This window comes from Ixodes scapularis, unplaced genomic scaffold, assembly GCF_016920785.2.
Source record: "Ixodes scapularis isolate PalLabHiFi unplaced genomic scaffold, ASM1692078v2 PGA_scaffold10__122_contigs__length_95168666, whole genome shotgun sequence".
NCBI classification, from domain to species: Eukaryota; Metazoa; Arthropoda; class Arachnida; order Ixodida; family Ixodidae; genus Ixodes; species Ixodes scapularis.
The window spans coordinates 86535499-86559007 of NW_024609836.1; the positions used below are offsets into that span (position 1 = coordinate 86535499).

The 23509-nt window shown below is 47.1% G+C and overlaps 1 protein-coding gene and 1 pseudogene across 1 annotated transcript; both read left to right on the top strand.

Moving 5' to 3' along the window:
* The first annotated feature begins 7152 nt into the window (after positions 1-7152).
* Positions 7153-11052, top strand: LOC121834831 (salivary cystatin-L-like). Its single transcript, XM_042288718.1, has 3 exons — positions 7153-7382; positions 9707-9814; positions 10857-11052. Exons 1-3 carry the CDS (start codon positions 7188-7190, stop codon positions 10953-10955), a joined length of 402 nt encoding a protein of 133 aa, XP_042144652.1. The 5' UTR covers positions 7153-7187; the 3' UTR covers positions 10956-11052.
* Positions 11053-20634: 9582 nt separating this feature from the next.
* LOC121834832 lies at positions 20635-21562 on the top strand (annotated as a pseudogene).
* Positions 21563-23509: the final 1947 nt, after the last annotated feature.

The window sequence follows — 23509 nt, forward strand, 5'->3', positions numbered from 1 at the left end:
TCCGAATATCTAGGTACATATGCTTTCGCATATAGATATAAATGAAGCGAACATGAAAGTCATCCTTTCCGTGTATATAAATGTACCGAATTGTCATTTAGAAGTTTTGAAATTTTTCACATTTATACACTGCCAAATAGCAGGTACTGTTTGAGACGCGGTTGTGATTGTTCCATTTTTTTTTTTTTATTTTCCTTCGCGTCCGGGTTTTTGTGTGTGTGTTTTTTTGTTGTTTTTTTTTCAGAACGGTCGCTAATTAGCTCGCATGCTCAATCGCCAATATTTTTAAAATTACTTTGTCGGAATTTTCTTATTTATGAAAGGATCGACTTGGTTGCACAAATTCGGGGATGATGCTTGGTTTCTTATATTGTGAGATAATAAAGAACCGCACTCAGAATTTAAACAAATTTTACGCAGTTGTCGTTTTAATTTAATTCTAAGGAAAGTCCCACAGAAGATGCTAGGCCTTGTGCTGTCGACAAACAAAAGAAGCTAGGTTTAGAAATAGAACTGGCAAGCAAACGAAACAATGCCATAATTTCTTATATATTTCCGCACTCAAGTGTATCATTTCATGGACGCGCGAAATTGGAAGCTCATGTGCCTCCAACTGTATCTCTGATAACGAAGGGTCGATGTTATTGTCCCGCTCAGTGGCAATTAAAGATTAAAGATAATCCCTGGTAAAGAGGGGAAAGCAAATAACAAAACACAACGCCGTCTAAACACAGATATAATGGAGATGGAGCAGGCGAACTTGTGGGTGATCATAGTGATAAACCCCGAAGACCGTGTATTTTTTGTCCGCTTTGTTTTTTCAATTGTCTCCAATGTTTTTTCAGAAAAAAAGTAGTGTTCGTTGTTCAATACGAGAAAGAGAGGAGAATGGTGTGTCTGAGAAGGGAAGAACGAGCTAACGAAACGTCTTCAGATTCCCAGAACGTCACAAATTAAGAACACAATAATGTAAGCAACCTAACGTCCAACAAACTTTCTTATTTTCCCAAGGTCATCTTTATTTGAATTCCGGAGTATACATTTTGACGTAATAGTTGCTGAGAGTGCTTTCGGCTGACAGCGCAGCCACAGCTCGGTCTGGCGGGAGCGTGCTCGTCGTCTTTTCTTGGAGAACGGTGTGTGCCGCAATACATAACACAGAATCACCACTGGCTCCCTCGACGCTCCAAAAGGAAGGTTGACACTTTAGTTGGGGCCGGTCAGCTCTACTTGGAACTCGGGCGATGGGCGTTGTTGGAATGCCGGTGCTCCAGGTTCCGGCGACGGAATCTCCGATGTAGCAAATTCTGGTGGAATGTTTGTGGCCGTGTCCTTCAAAGCAATGAGACTGACTCGTTTTCAAAGTTGCTTTACTTGGCGATGCCAACTGGTTCCATCTTCCAGAACAACCTGCGATAAAGAACCCAGTCAGGATCCCGATCGGAAGTTCTTTGCCAAAACCTGTTCTCCGGGTTTAAGTGGCGGCTGTCGTTGAGCTCCGCGATCTTATCGTTCTTTCTGTTGTAGCTGTCCGAGTAGAACCTTAGAACGGACGTCAGGATGCAGTAAGTTCCCTGCAGCCTGCAGTCTCCATCCCATAAGGATCACGGCAGGTGTGGGTCCACTAGTTTTATTATGCGTTCTGCGGTACTGCAGGGGGCACGTGAAATCTTTGTCTGGAAGTCTACCACCGAAGCCTTCTTGAACGTTTTCTTAATTGTCTGGACAGCTCTTTCTGCAGCACCATTAGATTCAGGGTGGTAAGGTTTAATTCTCATTCCCCGAATGCCGTTCCTCTTCAGGAATTCCGAGAATAAGAAACTTGTGAATGCTGGCACCTTGTTACTGACAACCAGGTCAGGTAACCTATGCGTTGCAAATACTGTTCGCAGCCAATTCACTGCTGCCTCCGCTGAATGTGACAGAACGACGATCACATCCAGCCACTTCGAATGGGGATCCACGCGGACCAAAAAATATTGTCCTTCAAATGGCCTTCGAAAATCGGCTTGAAGGTGCGACCACGACTTTTCTGGAAATGGCCACTGTGTTGCTGGCATTGGTGGCGTCGCTCGCTGTTTTTCTTGGCACACCGAACAGATCTCAACCTTTAGCTTGATGTCTTCGTTGATGCCAGGCCACAAAACGTGACTTCATAAGACCATTTTCGTTTTAACGATTCCCGGGTGTCTGATCATGACGAGGATCTAGCACACTTCGTGTCAGTGGACTGGGAACGACCACTCTCGGACCCCATAGCGCGCAGCTGACCTGCACGCTGTGCTCTTGCGTCTTGGTTGAGTATAGGGCTGCCATTCTGGGGCCCATAGCATTTCCCGTTCTTTTGATAAGACGAGATCTCGATCCGTAGCTTGAGAACATGATAGCGCTTCAAGACAGAGACAAGAGTAAGAACGAGACAACATAATGCGCATTGTGTTGTCTCGTTCTTTCTCTCGTTCCTGTCTTGAAGCGGTATCATGTTCTCAAAGTTTTGTTTGCAGTTCTGGCATGTCATATTAGCATAACAACTCGCGGTTGAACTATGTGGTTTCTTGCTACGGAAGCATCGTGGCTTGGCAGCCTGCGCTGACAGGCGGTTCGTCTCGACATCTGATGTCGTTCCAGTCTAACTCGTAATTCCTTGGAAGTCTTTTGTCGCGGCTTCTATGGCAGGACAACCTTGATCGCTTTTTTCAAAAGTCAGTTCTGTAGTTCTGTATCCTCTAAAATGCAGGTCTGCATGATATTATTACTGATTCCGCAGACTAGCCGATCTTCAAGTATGTCGTTGAAGACAGTGTCAAAGTCGCAGGAGTTTGCTAACTGCCGAAGTGACGTAATGAAGTCGCTCACAGACTATCCTTTCTGACGAACTCTCGAGTGAAACTTGAGGAGGTCTCGACAATAATGAAATTATGGATTATGGGAGACAGAACTTAAAATGCATTCGGCTGGCAACGCAGCCACAGCTCGGTCTGGCGCGAGAGTGCTCGTCGTCGTCCTTTGTTGAAAACCGTTGTGTGCCGCAAGACATAACGCCTACTGTCTAGCAAAATAACTGAAAATATTTCTTCAGCATGAACACAATGTTTCAGCAAATGTTTATGAAGACTGTGGCTAGCGCAAGCTTTTTTATCTTCGAGGTAAGCTCTGAGCAAAACAGACCCTTTTTTTTTGAAGTGCGCGCCGTCTAGCAGTTGCTGCGCCGACTCTCGGCGTCCGCCATTGTTTTTGCACGTAATATGATTATGTATTTAACTTTAACACGAGATGTGTGTCAGTGTTCGGCGCGAATTCAGCTTCGCTCGTCCCGAAAACGTGTACTGCGTCAGTGTTCGTTGAGATCTCTGATTCAATCCTATGATTATGGCCCCAGAAATGCAACCGGTAATGTTATGATAATAATAATAAATCTCTATTGTGTTTCATCACCGAAACGGGGGACCAAGACAAAAAGCTGCTGCAGTAGCTTGACGGTGGTCCTGGTCCCCTTTACAGCAGGTGATTCTCAAGCAATTTCAAAAACGAACAAGATAGCTACATTGAGAGAAAGAACACTATTTTAAATGTACTATCGGGGAAAAATGCAATGCGAACAGAGGAGCGCGTGGCTCGCGGTACAGGCTGCGCCACCTGGAAGTGAGCCTAGGGCGAAGGTGCGTGGCCTATACTCCGACGTGTTCACGCCCCTCCCTCTGCGCTCCCCAAGCTTCAGGAGTGCGCCTCTTAGTGCGCTGAAAGCTATCACCGCTATCTTTGCTGGCTCAGCGCGTGCGGTGCAAAGAAGCTCGCCGCACTCGCCGAGCAGGCAAAGATAGCGGTGACAGCTTTCAGCGCACTGAGAGGCGCACTGACGAAGCTGGGGGAGTGCCAATCGAGGGGCGTGAACACATCGGAGTAGGCCACGCACCCTCGCCCCTAGGTTTACTTCCAGGCGGCGCAGCCTGTACCGCGAGCCACGCGCTCTTCTGTTCGCATTTCATTTTTCCCCGATAGTACAGACCACAGATCAAACAAAACAAGAGAAAAAATGAAATTAATACATTCATTGTGGTATGCAATGGTAGAGTAATCCGTATGCCTTAGCCGTACCTCAGAAAACAACCCTAAAATAATGCTAGTACCTCTGCCAGCGTCATTGCATGAATATCAACACCTTTTAAAAATAATTAATTTAATAAAGAAGTTAATTGGTAATTCAGCGTGTGGTTATAATATAATGTATGTGATGGTGAAACAAACCATTTTTCTTTAGGGAGGAGTTGATATGAGGAAGTGAAAGAGACTAGGTTACATAATTCCTCAAAAACTTTATTCTTAGACTGCGTAGACTTCTTGTACGCCACAAGAAATCGGGACCTGTAAATATTTGAAATTGGTTTTATGTTAAACAATGAGAACAAGTGTTCAGTATGATCATAGTATGAAACATTGGCAATAGCACGCACAGCTTTCTCTTGTAAAATATGTAGTTTATTTATATTTGTTTTGTTGTATTTCCCCAAACTAGATGACAATAATTAAGTTGGGAATATACCAAAGCATTGTAAAGTTGGAGCTTAACACAATGGAGGTAACAATGATTTAAACTTGGTTAGCAACCCCACTGTTTTCGACAGTTCAGACGAAAAATAATCAACATGTTTATTCCAAGACATACTATTTGTAAACCAAACGCCCAAAGTCTTAATAGTGTCGACAAATTCAATTTCTTCATTGTTCAAAATCAGTGGGTTTGGGATCATAACTGTAGCATGCTGACTTTTAAATAAAATGACTTTGGTTTTTTGTGAATTTAACTTAAGGTGATTATCTTGTGTCCATGTTTCTAAACGACCAAGAACGCTATTACATTTAGTTACTAGAGCACGGATATCTTTATTGGAAAAGAAGATGCTAGTGCCATCAGCATATATAATAAACTCAACTTTAAGATCACGATTTACATTCACAATATCGTTAATATAAAGAATAAAAAGTAGGGGGCCGAAAATGCTGCCTTGGGGCACACCATTTGTTATTTTTTCAAATATCAGATCTAAAGTTTGATATAGACACGAACTGGGTACGATTCCTTAAGTGAGATTGTAACAAACTTAATTTTTTCCGACGAATGCCTTAGCGTTCTAATTTTGCTATGAGGACATTGTGATTTGTTGTGTCGAAGGCCTCAGAGAAATCTAAATATATACCGACTGTTAATGAGTGATTGTTTTAATAATGCTAACTCAGTGGAATAACTTTTACGGAAACCAACTTGAGAATTTGTAATTAAAAGGTATTTCTCAAGATGGAGAGGCAATTCTATTTGAAACTATTTTTTCGAGTGGCTTAGAAAATACAGGAAGTATAGAAATTGGTCTAAAATTGTTGATATTATTTAAATCACCACATTTATGCAATACACTAACTTTGTCAATCTGCATTTTGATAGGAAACTCACCGGACTCAAGTGCGAGATTTTATATAAGTTAGGTATGGTGCTAGGATATCTGGAACATGCTTTGCTTGTTTTATTTGCATAATGTATGCATCAATACTTCTACTATTGTTTAGGCTCATAAATTGTTATAGACTTTGGATACATCAATGGGAAAAAGAAATATAGAATTAGACAAGGGTGAAGGCATGCACTGAAGTGCATTATTTACAGTAGTAGTAAAAACAGGAGATGTGGTGTGATTTACAAAATAGCTATTAAAAGCATTCATCATATCCGTCCCCGACATTATACAACCATTTATGTTAATTTCAACTGACCTAAAAACCTGTGGTTTGTAGTTAAGCAATGTTTTGAGTCTGCCAGATCACGTCAATTTAACATATATCATCGATATTAAACATATTAACGTAATAATCTTTCTTCGCTTGTCGCAGCATGCTTGTTAGTTTCTTTCTATATTTCTTAAAAATATCAAGTATCGAGTTTTCCCTAGATTTCAAAAACTGACCATATAAGTTGTTTTTTGTGCGAATCATAGTGAGAAGTTTTGGTGTAACCCAATGTTTGCGAGAGTTTTTGGAGGGTTTCACGGTTTTAAATGGAAAATATTTGCCATATATTCCAATATTTAAGTCCAAAAAAGAATTATAAGCATCCTCTACCGATCGACTTTCAAAAATAGCAGACCAATTTGTATGCTCAATGTCATAGCGGAAAGCATCTAACTGGTGCTGCGTGATAGGTTGGTATATAATCATCCAGCTAATGTAACGTTGTCTAAAGTGACGTTTTTCTACCGATATAAAAATCGGAATGTGATCCCTGATATCTGATGAAATGACGCCGGCAGAGAGTACGGAAAGTTCGTGGTTTGTAATAAACAAGTCAAGAAGAGAAGCTCTTGTACTAGTTACTCTTGTAGGGTTCTTGATGACATTAGAAAAACCAAAAGATTAAACAGAGTTGTAAACACAAATTGCAAGTTACTATCAGTAAAAAAATCAATATTAAAGTCACCAGCGATGTAAGATCTATAGTTATGATCATTTGAAAATCCACAGAGCTCTTCAAAACATTGAATAAAAGGCGCAAAGGCAGCACTTCGGGGACGATAAACTACGGGAAATATAGTATCATTAACAAGTATCATTAATTAACATTAACAAACTACAGAAAATACAGTATCACTAACGTTGCTTGATGGGGCCCAGAAAAAAATCTATTACAGCAAGATTGCTCCTTAATATGAAAGTATTTAAGTCAGCATAGTGTTTCTAGGAGGCTAATCTCACTTAAAACGGCGTCCAGAATCGTTATAGTTGACTAAGAGCAAGTATAAAAAGCCTCTTAATTCTGTTCCTAGAAAGATGAAAAAACGTGCAGTTATATTTGCAATTTTCAGTGAAACTGAAGAGCAATATTCCGATCATCGTCATTCCTTTCTAGAGATTGCAGAAGCGCATGACTGGAGACGAGTGCAATTAAAACAATTCCCTTTCAATGGGCGTATCGACCAGTGCATTGTCTGGGATGAAAGATGCCTGCAACCTCAAAAAGCGGCCCATACTCGGACCATCACCCGTGACAGAGTTATCAATAGTTGCAAGAGCGTGGCAAAACTATCCTGCTTTATCATATCTCTCGAAAGGATTACGCACTGCAGGTGCATAGGCAAAATGTCTATAAAATGTAGCCCAACAAGTACCGCTACTGTATCGCTCGACATCGAATAGAACCCGAGATGAGTCTCCTGAATGCAGCCCTTGTTTGTTCCGTCGTCGTTTCGCTTTCCACGGCCTTTCCCGGGATCTGGAGGAGGCACCACCCGGACGTAGACCCCCGCTACAAGGAGTGGGCACACTTCGCCATCTCTTCCCAAGTCGAGGGCAGGACCAACTACGACACGCTCCTCAAGCTCTTGAGCGTCGAGTCACAAGTAATTGCTTATTTTTTATTCCTTTTCTTATTGTAAAATATAATCAGTGAGGACTATAAAAAGAAAGACTGTTTACGAAAAAGTCAGCGTTGGCCCCCACCGGGCACTGCGCGTTCGTAGAGACCAGCCTCGCGTTTGTTTATGCGCCGTGCCGACCGCAGCGACACCGCCGTCAGGTCCGAGAAACAACACAAACTTGAACGAGAGAAACACGATACAATTAGGTAATTTAATTTTCTGAAATGGGTCGTCCAAACTGCTGAAACAAAATGCAACGGAGCAAGCAAAACGATTCTCAGCAGCAGGCTACAGGGACACAAACGCATGAGATTAAGAAATCCATAAGAGAGTCAAACTTAAACCCACAAAAATTGCGTTGCCTTTTGCTGTCTATTCAGCTAATAAGAAAAAAAAATAATACATAAATATTTTATTTTATGGTTTCTATAGATGCCTCGTAAAAGTAAAAAAATTAACGAACAAATTCGAGGGAACAGCATGAGACACCAAACAACGTCTTCTGGAAGTTGCTGATGGTTTAGGGAAAGAGGGAATCTCTAAAAGCAAATAATGACCTGACTCGCTTTAGAAAACACTAAAAATCCATATTTGTTTACGCATAACGAGTGCGTAAAAACAAAAGATGGCATGTATTCCGTACCAACTTCAAAACCAGCGCCTGTCACGATCTCATGCGGTTCGCCCAGTGAGTATCCCAAATATTTAAATTGGCACAAATCGGAATTTAGAATGTTTAGCTGCTCTCCATTTGTTAATAAAGCGTTAGCAGAGTCAGACGCCAAGAAGGTTTGGCGGCGCATTTTCGTGGTTGAGATCCGTGACGTCATGACCAGAATTTGCCTCGTAGTGACGTAACGAAATGTGACCCTAGCTACTTACCACCAGTTGCGACGACAAGTTCGGTGGTGTTTTTAAACGGCACACTGGAAATTAGAAACCATCGCGTTCTGAAACTGACACCGTCGACGTTTACAGACTGGCAATGCTCTTATGTGCGTGGTTTGACCAATTGTGAAAAGCCCGATGCTTTTGGTCGTGCAAGTCGCTAATATCGCCCGAAACACACGTAAATATCTGTAAATCTGTAAATGTCGAATACGTTTAAACCGCTGCCAACGTCCCGCATGCACAAGAAATCGGTTGTAACCTGGGCTGTCAACACCGTAAAAATGGTAGGACTTGAAGAAAAAAAATATCCTGTAATTTTTCGGATTACACAAAGCCAGAAGCTTTGAGAGGTCCTTTAACTCTGTGCATCTAGTGAACGTTATACAGGAAGAACTCTGTAGTGTAGTGTCGAAAATAATGCCTGGAGAAGGAGAACAAGAGGGACAAAGGACAAACACAAATCTCCAAACACAGCCAGGTGACTGGTGCGCGACCAAAAGAAATCCGCCTGGTCCGGGCATCGAACCCGGGACCTCTCCATTACAGGTGGAGCGCTCTACCAACTATTATCTTCGTCATTCTTGTTCAGCTAGCTTGCACCTTTGCATTTAATTGCATTATAATCGTAGTGTATTGTGTTGTTACAGTCCATTTATAATTGTAAAATCACTCGATTATACTATACCTTAGCATGAACTAAGAGCAAAGGCTGTAAAAGTGCGAGTGGCTAGCCTTGAGACTGCCTTGACTGGAGCCATGGCCTGCTATATACTGACAAAGCCTGGCAGATCGCCACGAGAAGCGGCCACTGAAATTGAAAAGGTAGCGCGGCAGACAACGGATGAGAGGAGAGCCACGTGACGGGCGCCCCGCTGCGGCGAGTCGCCGAAACACACTTCTCCTGAGCGAACCAGTGTGTTTCGGGGCCTCGCCGCTGCAAAAGCTGCGCGCTGACGTCCAGGTTTCCGGAGAACTGGCTCTTTGAAGCTCTGCGCTACCAGATCCTCGCGCTCCAAATCTGTGACCGTCGTCGAACTGCCAGGCTTTGTGAGTGTAGGAGGGGCTATGGCCTGAGGCAAACAAAAGCGTGTGAGCAGAGGGTAGTAGGGTGGTAAGTTGGGCTAGTTGGTAGTTATTCATCGTGGTTTTAAAAGCGCACAAAAGACGAGGACAGAGTAAGAAACACAAACGACGGACGAGCGCTCACTCGCAACTGATAGGTTTTGTTTTTCATGAGGTTCCAATAAAACCTATCAGTTGCGAATGAGCGCTCATCCGTCGTTTGTGTTTCTTACTCTGTCCTCGTCTTTTGTGCGCTTTTAAAACCAAGATGAGCAGAGGGTAAACGAGCGAGGCGCTCAAGGGGAAGACGAACTTGTGAAGGTCATCTAGAATGTTTTCCGACGTGAATGCAGGTGATTGCGGGTGTCGACTACAAGCTCAAGATGATGGTAGCCGAATCCACCTGCGTGGTCGGGAAGGACTGGTACAGCAGAACACGCTGCCACCCCAAAGTGGACGCTGTGAGTATGCAGCAGCCCAGCACGCCCGTGTTCGTCGCTTCCGAAGCCGCGGGCGACGCACGCGCCTTCCGGCTCGAGCTTGCAGGTTTCACGTGTGCTAAAGAGGCATTGTTCCCCCGCTGCTTCCTTGTATGGTGTTTGTGATTGAGCAGCGTCGGTAACGCGGCCACTTTGAAGACATTCTGCTTTCCATTAAAGTGATCGCGCCTTTTTGGCCCAAATACTTCGGGACTCAACATTTTTGTATTTAAAACCAACAATTCGTGTGCGTTTTAACAATTGCGTGTGCGCGCCCACGCGCGCGCGCGCGCGTGTGTGTGTGTGTGTGTGTGTGTGTGTGCGCGCGCGCGCGCTTTGCGATGGGGGAATCATAGGAGGGCGCCTCCAAAACATGTTTTTGTGGCGCCCTCCTACGGTTCCCCCTCGTGACGTCATTACCTCCCGAAGAACAAGTTCGATGGTGTTTGTAATGAGCATAATGGAAGCTGGAAATCATTGCCCTTTGAAAGCAACACTGCCAACACCGTGAAAATTTAAGTTCTTGCATTACTGCTATTTCTCTCTACGACAAAGCCTTTGCCGGCGTCATAAGCCTAGTTCACATGCAGCGGTTTTGGCTCTAGAGCGGCGCGATTTCTGCCGTCGCAGCGCTCTGACCAGCACCAGCAATTCTGCGGCACGAGCGCCGCGACGGCAGAAATCGCGCCGCTTTAGGGCCAAAATCGCTGCATGTGAAACCCGCTATAGTCAGCATTCGGCCAATCGTAGAAAGCCAACCACATCGACGCTTTCGATAACGCACGTCGCCAATAGACACCTTCAAAATCACGCTCACTTACGGTCGAACTCAAAATACTGCAAAGTGGCGTGCGCAAAAGGCACCATAAAAACGGAAATCTTCCAATTGTATACAGCCCTTTGGAAGAGAGTATTATAGACTCGCCAGCTTATTGGCGTTTATTTTTCAGATCGACCGTAAGAATTGGCGTAATTTTTGAAAGTGCCTTTATCTTCTTTGGTTGATAACTTGGTCTTTCTACAGCCCCACATGTTCTGCACCGCCGTCGTCAACTATATTCCCTGGGAGCACACAAAAAGTATCAAGTACTACAGCTGCGGCGAACCTGTCAACAACTCCTAGAGGTCTGAAAGACTGCCGCCTGTTTCGAACCAAATGGGAGGCTCTACCTTATTTTACAGGAAGAACGCCGAATAAATAATTCAATAACGAAACTACAGCGTCTGCATTTTTGTACACTTCTCTCTTCATATTGGGGGGATCGGTGGCCGAGTGGGCTAGCGCACACCAGGTTGGACCACGTGGAGCGAAAGCTCGCGCTGCAGAACCCAGACATCCTGGGCTCAATCCCCGCTCCTGTTCGTTTCAATCTGGATGAGCACCGTACAGGCGTGCGGTCGTGTATCACTACTGCGTGGTGCACGTTAAAGACCCCAGGGTAGTGGTCGTACTGCACTGGCTAAATTGCTCATCTATAGCTGAGACACCAGACGCCCACTGAAGCAGACTAACTTCCGGCTGTATAAACATACACACAACAATTTGATTTCTCTTTATAATACAAAATATTTAGATAAAATCAATAAAACAATATAATTCTTAGCCCACTAATACTGAAAGGGGCCAGGTTCAGACATATGAAGGTTAATTTAAAGGCCCATTTTTAAGGGGCAAATGTTCTGCGAAAAAACTACGAATATCACCCGGCGTTCTTCTCTCGGGGCATGGCGCCAGAAAAGTTCATTTTGTACCGCTCGGATAGCCGTATATTCTTTCCATGCTGTGTTGCCGAATCATGAGCACTTTCAAATATTCGACATTTTCAAATATTTTGCTCTAGGTTGTATTCTGGAATATTGGACTTTCATTGCGTCTGGTCCCAAAACCACTGCTCTTTGACGCTTTCTGCGTCATGCACAGATAAAAGACTTATTTCATTTTAATTGCACGGTTCACCAACCGAGCTGCACTCAGTGTTGCCACACATGCAATGTTTGTACTCGGCGCCAATCATCAGTGAGCGCATGGCTGCAGGTTCAACGCTGAAACTGTGAACAGCGTGCATCGATCAGACAGTGCCAGGACTAACTGATAGTTATGTCGAACTTGTCGAATATGATGCGCTGTCTTCAAAGGATGTGCCATGCATTTTATGGTGTGTTTTATTGCGAAAGCATTAAGTGTCCCATCGAGCGAAGCCGACGTTGTCTGTAACCGTCTGTAGCAGAAAAAGCGGCAGCTAAATTCCCATTGGCTGCGACGCGACATAGGGCTCCTTAACAAAGGCTCCATCGTTGCTAAGGAGCTAGCCGAACTGCTGTCGGCGCACTGTGAGGGGGCGACGCGAGTATGCGCTGTCCTGACGTTGCGCGAGTATGCGCTGTCCCGTGCCATCTCTTTCAGTTCCCTAAACAAACGCCCCCTGAGATGTGGGTGAAGCGTGGGTGGCCCTGACGGGTAGCACGCGCTACTTTTTCTGCAGGTGGGGCCGTCTTGTCAGCGAGGCCATACCGTGCCTCTGGAAAGCCCTTACAAACCCAATGAGCGACTCCGGTGGCTGCTGTGTGAGTGCACAGAGCTTGTCCTGCATCCGGATTTTGTAATCCGACGGCAGGAACTCCTTTCTGAATCGCGAAACAAAATCCGCCATACTCGAGAAACTTTGTTGTCTCTTTCTCGAGAACGCTACGCTATCAGTCAATGCGACCGGCAAAAGGAGAGTGAGCACGGTTTCATCGTCGATTTCCGACGCAGCTTGGTAGTCCCGCAGTTTCGAGAGGAACTTCGCCACATGACTTTCTGTCTGCGTACCCCGAAAACGCCAGAATGCTAAGCGAGAGCCGTACGTATTCCTTGGGGGGCGGGGTTCCAGAAGGTGTAGGGCTTGAGCGCGTCATCTGCTCCCGTTGTAAGTGAAGGAGCATGGCCATGGCCATCCTTAATTCTGCTAGACCCCCTCCGATGATGCGCCTGCCGGGACCGAAACTACAGGCTTAGCGTCTGCGTTTTTGTTGTTGTTGTTTTTTTTTTTTGTCGCTGGCGGCGGTATTTCTGGGTGCGCCGAGTGTCAAATCGTCGTCACTGCAGCAGCTAGCCAACGATGGCACCATGCACTGGAAGAAGAGAAAGACACGACGGACACGGGGGCACGATGCAATAAAAAACAGGCATTCCGAATCGCCATTCTGGCTGATGCGTGCTGCTTTGTACATGGTGGCAGCGGCTAAACTTATTGTGAGCGAGGCACGTAAGTGACCAGCCTATGCAGGAAGCCAGACCTGACAACAGTGGCAACGCGACAGAAGACCGCGAAGGACGCCCACGAGACAGACAGCGGCATCATGACCTGTCTGTTGCCCTCGTCGCAGCAGCTAGACCCAACTGGTGAACCTTGGAATACATGGAAAACGTGGATCACGGAATTTGAACTCTTTGCGGTGGCAACGCACCTGAAGGACCAGCCAAGCAATGTTCCAGCCGCAACGCTCCTCGTCCGCTTCGGAGAGGAAGGTAGGCGGATTTACAGCACCTTCACATTCGAAAACGACCCAGACAGAGAGAACATACAAGTTCTGAAGGACAAGTTTGAGCAGCACATGAAGCCAGCTATAAACCTAACGACGAATTTGTTTTTGGAAAGAGAGATCAAAAAGACGGAGAGAAATTCGATGAGTGGTTGACCGAGCTAAGGATCCTCGTGCGAAACTTCGAGTACGGTGGTGTCGAACAACGCATGTTGAGAAGCCGAATAATACTCGGGACTAGAGACAAACAGCTACAGCAAAAGCTTATCAACGACAATCTCACTTTTGCGAAAGTACTCGAAATGTGCCGAACAAAGGAACGAACGCAGGAGCAGTTCAACGAAATCCGCAGAGAGTATGACCGAAATGAGGATGACCGAAGTGAGGACCCACCAGGAATACAGGCGCTGCGAAAAGACCAAGCGACATGCCGCTGTTTTGGTTTCGTACACCGCACGAGCGCATGCCCGGCTACAGGAAAGCAGTGCCTTAGCTTTGGTAAAGTTTGACATTTTGCAAAATGCTGCAGCAAAGGTCCACAGTCATCTAACAGCCGACAGCAGCGCCAATGAAAAAGATTGATTGATTGATTGATTGAGTTTGAATGGCGCAAAAGCATCTAAGGCTATAGAGCGCCAAAGTCCGACTATTTTATGAATGGTTTCTAGAGAGGAAAGAGGGCTCTAGTGGCCAGTGATAAAATAAAAGGATGTGCATGAATCTGTATATAAATAATGTGGGTGAAAGATTTAAAATTGCAAAGCAAGTTTAAAGTTGACGTAAAAGTCCAGTGCTTTCTAGGAATTTAAAAACATGCATGAGGTATAAAAGGTTCATCTCCAAGCAAAAGAGCAAGGTGTAAAGGCATCTGTGCTGAATAAAACTGGGCGAAGTAGAATTGGCGGTATTTGTGATATGCGGGGCACTCAAGATGGATATGCACTACAGTTAATGGTTCTGAACAGTGTTCGCATGTAGGTGGATCCTCTCGGCGAAGCAGATACCCATGTGTTAGATGTGTGTGGCCAATTCTTAACCGACAAAGAATTACCTCGAAAAAACGGTCCCTATGACGGGCACTCGCCCACTCCTGGATCGTCGGCTTCGCAACATGGAGTTTGTTGTTGGTTTCGCGGGACCATTCCTCTTGCCATTTACACTTGATACTTTTCTTTATGGTCGTTTGTAATCTTGGTAGGGTATGTCGTGAATGTCAACCTCCCTTGAAGCACATGTGGAAGCGGCACGATCAGCAGCTTCATTGCCGGGAATACCCACGTGACTAGGCACCCAGCGAAAGACTACCTGCAATTTGTTGTCCCTAGCCGCAGCAACCACTTTATGTTGTAGCTGAGTTATTAAAGTGTTTTTTGCTATCTCAAGGGATCTGAGTGCTCTCAGAGCACTTAGTGAATCAGTGTAAACAACAGAGTATGGATGCCTATTTTTGATAATATAGTCTGTGGCCAATAGTAAACCGCATAATTCAGCAGTCAAGATAGTTGCACTGGAATTAATTCTCCGCACACATTTAAGTGATGGTCCAATCACGGAACAGCCGACACAAGAATCGGTTTTTGTTCCGTCGGTATAAAAGTTGGTGCAGTCTTTATATGTATTTTGTAGCTCAAAGAATTCCTGTTTTAAGACTTGTGGTGGGGTATTTTTCTTAGTGTACTCAGTAAGTGACAAGTCTGTGATGAGCAGACCATGTTCCCATGGTGCCACTGTTCCCAGAAGCTGAGCAACAGGTGGGTTTGTCTCAAGGCTAGCCAAAACGGCCGCGGTCTTGTTCCGCAACGAAAAGGGAGGCTTAACAGCGGGCTTGCTTTCGAAGGTTCGTTCAAAACGTGTTTCCTCTACTAGTTCGCGACACGGATGTTGTACTACAGACAGTATCCTAAGGGAATACATTAGACCTAGGATATCTCGCCTTTTCTCTAGAGACATTTCATTAGCTTCAGCATACAGGCTCAGCACAGGAGATGTACGAAACGCACCGGTGGCGAGCCGGATCCCTGCGGGATGGATTGGATCCAACATTTTCAGTGTTGATGCACTCGTTGATCCATACACCAAACATCTATAATCTAGGCGTGACCGCACAATCGATTTATAGATTCTTAGGAGGCACAGTCGACCGGAGCCCCAAGTCACGTGGGAGAGAACTCTCAGAATATTAAGGGATTTCTGGCATTTTTGTTTTAGCATTTTGATATGCTGGCTGAAAGAGAGCTTGGAGTCGAATATAAGCCCTAAAACTTATACTCCGTTTTTACCTGAACTGCTGCATTGTATATGGTCAACGAAGGCGTCGGCATCACACCATGTTTTCGTAAAAAACAAACACAAGCAGTCTTCTCCGTGGAGAACTTAAATCCGTTATTGTCAGCCCACCTTGTCACATTATTAATAGTCAGTTGAACACGCCGTTCGCAGATTGCGAGGTTACATGAGGAAACAGCGATCTGGAGGTCATCTACATACAGCGAGTAGTGGACTGAAGGTGGTATGACACGCGCGATAGAATTGATTTTTATAGCAAACAGAGTAACACTTAGGACACCGCCCTGTGGAACGCCGTTTTCCTGTACGAACCATCGTGAGTGTACAGACCCCAGCCTTACTCGGAAAGTGCGTCTACCTAACTAGCTCTCAATGGCATGGAACATGCGGCCCTGGATACCAATGTCAATCATGTCCCTCAAAATTCCATACCGCCAGGCAGTATCGTATGCTTCCTCAAGATTGAAAAACACAAAGAGGCAGTACTGTCTATTGACGAACGCCTCTCGAACAGTTGTCTCCAATCGAATTCATTGATCCTGCGTCGAGCGGGACGAGCGGAAACCACACTGGTATTTATCCAGGATGCAATGTTTTTGCAGGTGCTGCATCAGTCGCCTATTAATCATTTTTTCAAGGGTTTTACACAAGCAGCTCGTCAATGCTATTGGCCTATAACTAGTAGCAGCATCCGAGTTCTTTCCTGGTTTAAGCAGGGGGATAATTGTAGCCGTTCTCCAAGCTGATGGAAAACGTCCCTCCTCCCATATTCTGTTGAAAAGGTATAATACCAGATCAAGTGTAGACGGGTGGAGATGATTCAACATGAGGTAGTGGATACCGTCAGGACCAGTTGCCGAGGGCTTGACGCTATGAAGGACCATCTTTAGCTCAGTAAGAGTGAAGGATCTATTATACGGTTCCCGTGCACCAACAGGTGCCTGTGAACGTCAACGTGAATGACAGCCACAAATCCAGAGGCGCGACATGCGCAGGGTTTCGGTACAGTGGCTGTAGTTTCGGTTTCGTCTTTCTTTTCGCTCAGGATGACTTGAAAGTGAGCGACGCGACTGTGGCTCGAGCGATACATGGAAAGAGAAGAAAAAGAAAAGGAAGACGCGCGAAGGCCGGGAAGAACGTCGGTCGGGCCACCTTTCAATCTGTACTGTAAATAGACGTTTCTTTTTATTTCTCTCTCACTGATGGAGTCCTTTCAGTCATTTTTTTAGACCATCAACATCCGCACACCATTGGCGTTCCCAGTCATCGGGTCCCTGACGCAATCCCAAGAAGAAAACGAACCTTCACTGGCGCAGTCGACCGGATTGCGTCAGCGGGCCCCGCCGGCTGGAACGACCCAGCAGATTCAGCGGACAGCGACTCCATTCAACAAGAAGAGAGGCGGCAAGTTCCTGGGCCTCGGCAGCCGTGTTTAACGAAGAAGACTTGGATCGCCGAGACTTCGCGTCGACGCGGCTTCGGAAGTGCTGCAGACCCACAGCCCTGCGAAGCGTCTACACGACTCGGACACCGTTATCGGGCCGGACTGTTCCGATCGGCAGACTGCGTGTGCTTGCCATAGGGACTTGTCAACCTTCAAGGGTAAGGTGATTATTTTGACTGGTGCCCGCCATGGAGCTACGCAGTGGGGAACGGCTTAGGCCGGTTACCTTGTTGGTTCGGGATGGAGCTAATGATAACGATGTCGGCGAGCGAGGTGAACCGTCACCTCAGAGTAGACCAGCGGCGACCGTGGAGACGCACGAGGAAGGGGTCCGGGATGGCCAATCGAGTAGCTCACTGATTGAAAGAGAAATTGAGCTCGTAAGAGAAAAAGAACGGCTAGTGCGTCTAGAGCTTGAACTAGAGCGAGTTCGTGCAAAAAACAGACCCAGAACCAGTGGAGGCGGCGCAGAACTCAACTTGAGGGAGGAGGTGCTTAGCTTTTCCAGGCTCATGAAGGGTGTGTTCACACAAATGCCGTCGTCCGAACTGCTCGTACCAAGCTGGTTCGACGGTGTCGAAAATGACTTTGCGACATATGAGGTGCCTGAGCGCCTGAGGGGTTCGCTCGTGCGATTTTATTTTACAGAGCGCATGCGGGCGCTGGTGAATAGGCTACCTCTCGGCGAAGCGAGTGATTACGGTGCGGTTAAGGAGCGAGTTCTCTTGGAACTCGAACTGTCGCCGGCTGAGTACAGGAGACTTTTTCTCAAAGCCACTAGAATGGAGAAAGAATCCTGGACTCAGTTTGCGACACGGGTTGAGAGCTGCTTTGAGTATTATGCTCGAAGTCGCTCGATCGACTCTCTTGAGGACTTGCTAGCATTAATGGTTTCTGACCGCATTAGAGATTCCTTGCCCGTCGACATGCAGACCTATGTAACGCTAAATGAGACCGGAAAATGGCTTAAACCAGCAGAGGAGGCTGCGCTGGCTGACCGTTTTGAAGAGGGAGAACGATGCAAACAACGCAACAACTGCATATGCGAAAAACCGCGAGTCTGAAAAGAAAAGAGGGTCCAGTCCTGTCGGGAAAAAGCATGATAAGGTAGGGCCGGGCTCAATTTTGAACCAACCAGGGTGAAATGTTTTAATTGCAAGGGTATGGGACATTTTTCCCGTGACTGTCCTAGTAAACAAGCGCGGGACCGAGACTTGAAGAATAACTCCGTGGTGGGTTACATCTCAACAAATTTAACACCATCCCAGCAGAGTATATCCCAGGACATAAATGTCAATCAGAATGGTACGCGCGCTGATTTGCGGAGAGCGGACATGAAATGCGGCCCGAGGATGGTGCAGACGATTATCGATTCCGGAGCAGATGAGTGCCAACCCTCACGACTTGACGCTCAACATCGAGTGCTACAAGAACGACTGGGACGTTGCGGGCAAGCTGAAACGGGAGACCTTCGAGACCATGTCCACCGAGCTGCTAGCGCGTGCCGAGCGTACCATGGCGTGGGCGCTGATGGTGGCCGGGCTGCGGCCGACAGACGTGGAGTCGGTGGAGCTAGTCGGGGGCGGTACCTGGGTGCCGGCGGTCAAGCAGCTGGTTTGCAAGGTGTTCCAACGGAAGCCCTCGACGACACCGCACCAGGACGAGGTTATCGACCGGGGCTGCGCCCTGCAGTGTGTCTTGCTGTCACCCATCTTCAAGATGCGAGACTTTGCGGTGGTGGACGCCCAGCTTTACTCCATCGAGCTGTGCCACGACCCGGGCAAGGGATAGGACAACCGGGCAGAGGTGTTTCACCGTTGGCACCAGCTGCCCCTCGGCAAGATGTTCACCTTCTACCGGAACAAGCCTTTCAACCTCGAGGCCAAGTACCTGCAGGAGGCGGCGGTGCCCCACGCGCACCTGCAGCCGGGCAGCTTCACGGTGAACAAGGTTGTCTCCGCGGCCGGGGGCGAGGTGTTCGGGATCAAGGAGAAAGTGCGTCACAACCTGCGGGGCACGTTCTCGGTGGTGTCCGCCTCGGCCGTGGACCGCAAGCCCGACGGTCGACAGGCAAGTGTTGGGTGTGCAAACGATGGCTACCTAGCGGTGGCGGGGGCGGTGACTGGCGAAGAGGCACCCCCGAACCAGGGTGGAGACCCCGACAAAGTGGCTGAGGGCGAACCTGTCAAGAAGGAGGATTGGCCCAGCCCAAAAGTGAAGCAGGCCAAGGCCACAGAGCTCCCGGTGGAGGGCCGGGTGTCGCAGCTGAGAGCCTTCGAGATGGACCAGCTTGTGGAGCGCGAGGTCCACATGGTCCGCACAGACCGCATAGAGAAGGAGCGACTGCTTTGTCAAGCAATGGTTTTTGGTTCGTCGCATGCGCGAACCGAAGTTTCGGTGTGTCTTTTTAAATGGATTGTATACTTTAAGTTGGTGAGATTTTTTGTTGTTGTTGGTATGACTGAACGGGCAGTTGGGGGTTTTGGGAAAATAGCCTGGTTTAGAGAGAGCATATGTTCCGCGTACGCCTTAGCAGATTTTTTTAGATGCATGTTTTAGTTCATATTATGCAAGCCTTATGGCACTTTTGGTAGTAACGGGGTGTTTAGAGCCTTGGCGGGCACATTCAAAATCACCTTACCAGAGCGACCAGTGTATGACGGGGGCCTTTTTGTTTTTGTGTGTGATAATTTTGTGACATTGAGGCCCCAAAATTATACTTGTTGGGGAGGTGTGAAGGTCAACGTAAATGACAGCCACAAATCCAGAGGCGCGACATGCGCAGGGTTTCGGTACAGTGGCTGTAGTTTCGGTTTCGTCTTTCTTTTCGCTCAGGATGACTTGAAAGTGAGCGACGCGATTGTGGCTCGAGCGATACATGGAAAGAGAAGAAAAAGAAAAGGAAGACGCGCGAGGGCCGGGAAGAACGTCGGTCGGGCCACCTTTCAATCTGTACTGTAAATAGACGTTTCTTTTTATTTCTCTCTTTGGAGCTCCAATGCTCCCCACACAAATCCGCTCTCCTTACCTTTACGCCGCCTCGTCACAAACCCCTCCAAAACCCCCCCATCCAACTTTTTATACACTCTGACCTAATACCACACACACAACAAGCTCGACTTTTAGGCCTCACCCTCACACACAACAGATCACCCGCACCCACCCTCCAATACGTAAAGAAATATGTTACCCAAACCTCACACCTCATTAGAAGGATCGCCACTAAACACCACGGCATCAAGGAACAGGACCGCCTCCGACTCGTCCACAGTTTTCTACTCAACCGTATCATATACCAGCTACCCTACCTTAACCTTACACCCACCCAACTCGACTCCCTTGATGCGCTCCTCCGGAAGACATATAGACATGCTCTCCTACTCCCTCCTCACGCCCCAACGCACCGCCTGCTCGACCTCGGCATACAAAACACAATACGCGAACACCTAGACGCCCACCACATGTCCCAACTCACCCGCCTCGCATCCTCACCCACAGGGCACTACATTCTTAACACTATAAACATACTCCCCCCACCATCCCAATGCCCCCACTCCCCATTCCATCGCACATACGTAACCGCATTCGAGTCCACCCAATCCCTCGCCACATGCACCCAACTTTCCATAAAGCCCGGCGACTAGCACGAGCCAACATCCACGCCAAACTATACCCACCATCACCATGCACACTACACTGATGCCACACCCTACCCTCACAAACCTGCACACTGTGTAACTGTTCTCGGCCAACATCCACCATCAAACGTCACGGCGGCCACCATCCTCACTACAAACACAACCACGGCGGAGGAAGCGGCCATTGCCCTTGCGCTCGCCCAGAGCCCCACACCCCAATTCGTCCTATCTGATTCTCAGCAGGCCATCCGCAATTTTATTCGCAGCAATATCTCCCCCATGGCCTTCCAAATTCTCGCCAACAACCCTCCATCCGACATTGTGACCCTGCTGTGGACACCAGCCCACACAGGCGTAGGCGCTAATGAGATGGTGCACGATTGTGCTCGCGAACTTATCGACCGAGCCGCCGTTTCAACTGCGCCTACACGCGATGCCCCTGCAGGCAAGCCTACCTCCCTCCTGCAATACAGGGATATTGCCCTACACTACCGACTCCTCCGCCGCCGATACCCACCTCCGCACCCCCACCTCTCCCAAGAGGCAGCACACATGCTGCGCCTCTTACAAACACACACTTTCCCCCACCGAACACAAATAATACACACTCACCCAAACCTCTTTACCACCCCCGCCTGTCTTGCCTGCGGGGCATTCGACACTCATTACCATTCCCTTTGCGAATGCCCCGCAGACCCATACCCCCCTCTTCCCTCCCCTCACCTCTGGGAGCAGATGTTGCGCGACCCGGAGGAGTCAGCCCAAGTCCTGACCACCTCCCGGGCCCTGGCGATCGCGGCGGCCCTCTGGGCCTCCGCCACCCCTAATACCTGATCCCGGAAGAATAATAAAGTTTCCTCCTCCTCCTCCTCCTCCTCACTGATGGAGTCTTTTCAGTCATTTTTTTAGACCATCAACATCCGCACACCATCGGCGTTCCCAGTCATCGGGTCCCTGACGGAATCCTAAGAAGAAAACGAACCTTCACTGTGCCTTTATGGCCCTGGCTTCTTTCTGCTGTTTTAGCCGAAGAAATGATGGTAAATAGTGCCTGGAACTTGAAACAGATTCGAAATGTTTCCCGAGAATATCGGCTTGTTCCTCTAGACTTTCTGGACGGGTTCCGTTGCAGGATAGCAGGGGGATGGTGAAAGCACTATAGGATCCATTGATTTTGTTAATTCGGTCCCAGACCTCCTCCGGTGATGTGTGGCTATTTATTGATGTCGCATACCCTTGAAAACTTGTTCTTTCCGATTGCCGGCGAATGTACCGTGCACGGGCCTTCATTTGCTTGAAGTGAAGACGATTGCTTGATGTCGGATACCGTCGAAATATGCTCCATGCCTTGTTTTGTTTTTTTTCGTGATTCTGAGCATTCTTCGTTCCAGCAAGGCTTGGGACGGCGTGGGAGGCGTCCTGAGGTCATGGGGATTGCCATTATGGCTGCCTGAAGGATACAATTCGTTAAGTATTCGTTTACTTCATCAATTGAAAGCTTGTCAAGAGATGTGCATGCGAGCAGTGAGAATTCACTGAATTGTGACCAGTTTGCCTTCTCAAATTTCCAGCGGGGAGTTCGCCTGGGGAGGGTCACACCAGGGTTATTTCGTCTTAAAACAATCGGCATGTGGTCACTACCTAAAGGACTATCTGTAACCTTCCATGAAAAGAATGAAAATAAAATAGGTTCACTTATAGAGAGAACAATTGATGTCAATGAGTTTGTGGGTGCACTAAAATATGTAGGTTTTTTTTTTCCGTTAAACCGACACAAATTTGTAGATAAAATAAACCGTTCGACAATTGCTCCACGAGTATCGCGTCTAGTACTGCCCCATAAAGGATTGTGTGCATTAAAATCGCCAAGAATAATGACTGAATGGGGGAGTTGCGCGATGAGTGACTCAATATCTTCACACCTTAAATGAAAGTTTGGAGGAATGTAACGTGAACAAAGGGTTATCAGGCGGTCTGACAGAATGCGAACAACCACTGCTTCCAAGGCGGTCTGCACGGGAACCTCAGCACATGCAGCTGATTTTTGCACTACTATGGCCACGCCGCCAGAAGAGTAAGACGAGTGATCGCTATCCTTGCGGAAAAAATGAAAGTGCCTAAAGACACCTCACTGACTTTCCTTCAAGTGAGTTTCCTGGAGACACACTGCCAGTGGACGATATTCCTCCAAAAGGGAGCAAACATCGTCATAATTATGTAGGAGACCTCGGCAGTTCCATTGAATAAGACTCATTGTCGGTTACAAGTTTGAAACTCAGGACCTCGAGTTCGTAGCCTTAGCGCATAAGCAGCTAAAGCTGTAATGCACCACTCACAAACTAGGGTTCTAAGAAAACATCTAAAAACTAATTTAATAAAAACCGAAAGAGGACATGAATGGGTGTGGATGTCAACAGGAGGGCAGTTCCGACCAAACCTTCGGGGAAAGACAAATAGAGGTAGTGCCCCAGGCGAGGGAGTCGCCAATAGTCCTCTGGCTGATCCTTGTGGAGCTGCCCCCTCTGACCTCCGAGGGGGTCAAGACTTTGGGCCAACACCACTGGCAAGGGAGTCGCCATTATTCCTCTGTCCCAACTGATCCCTAAGAGCGAGTGAGGTAATGCAGGTGAGCGACAAAGAACAGTGATGCTGTGAAGTGTATGAAGTGATAATGAAATTTGTTGGGAGTTGGAACAGCATCCACGACTAAGCACTTGCTATGTGCCAGCTTCTGGACCTGTCGCTTTAGTCTTTTTCTTTGGGTCCTCAACTTTTGAGGAGATT

Coding starts and splice junctions, on each gene's coding strand:
- LOC121834831 (XM_042288718.1), top strand. CDS start 7,188: ATGAGTCTCCTGAATGCAGCCCTTGTTTGTTCCGTCGTCGTTTCGCTT. Junction 7,383..9,706: donor TCTTGAGCGTCGAGTCACAA/GTAATTGCTTAT, acceptor ACGTGAATGCAG/GTGATTGCGGGTGTCGACTA. Junction 9,815..10,856: donor GCCACCCCAAAGTGGACGCT/GTGAGTATGCAG, acceptor GTCTTTCTACAG/CCCCACATGTTCTGCACCGC.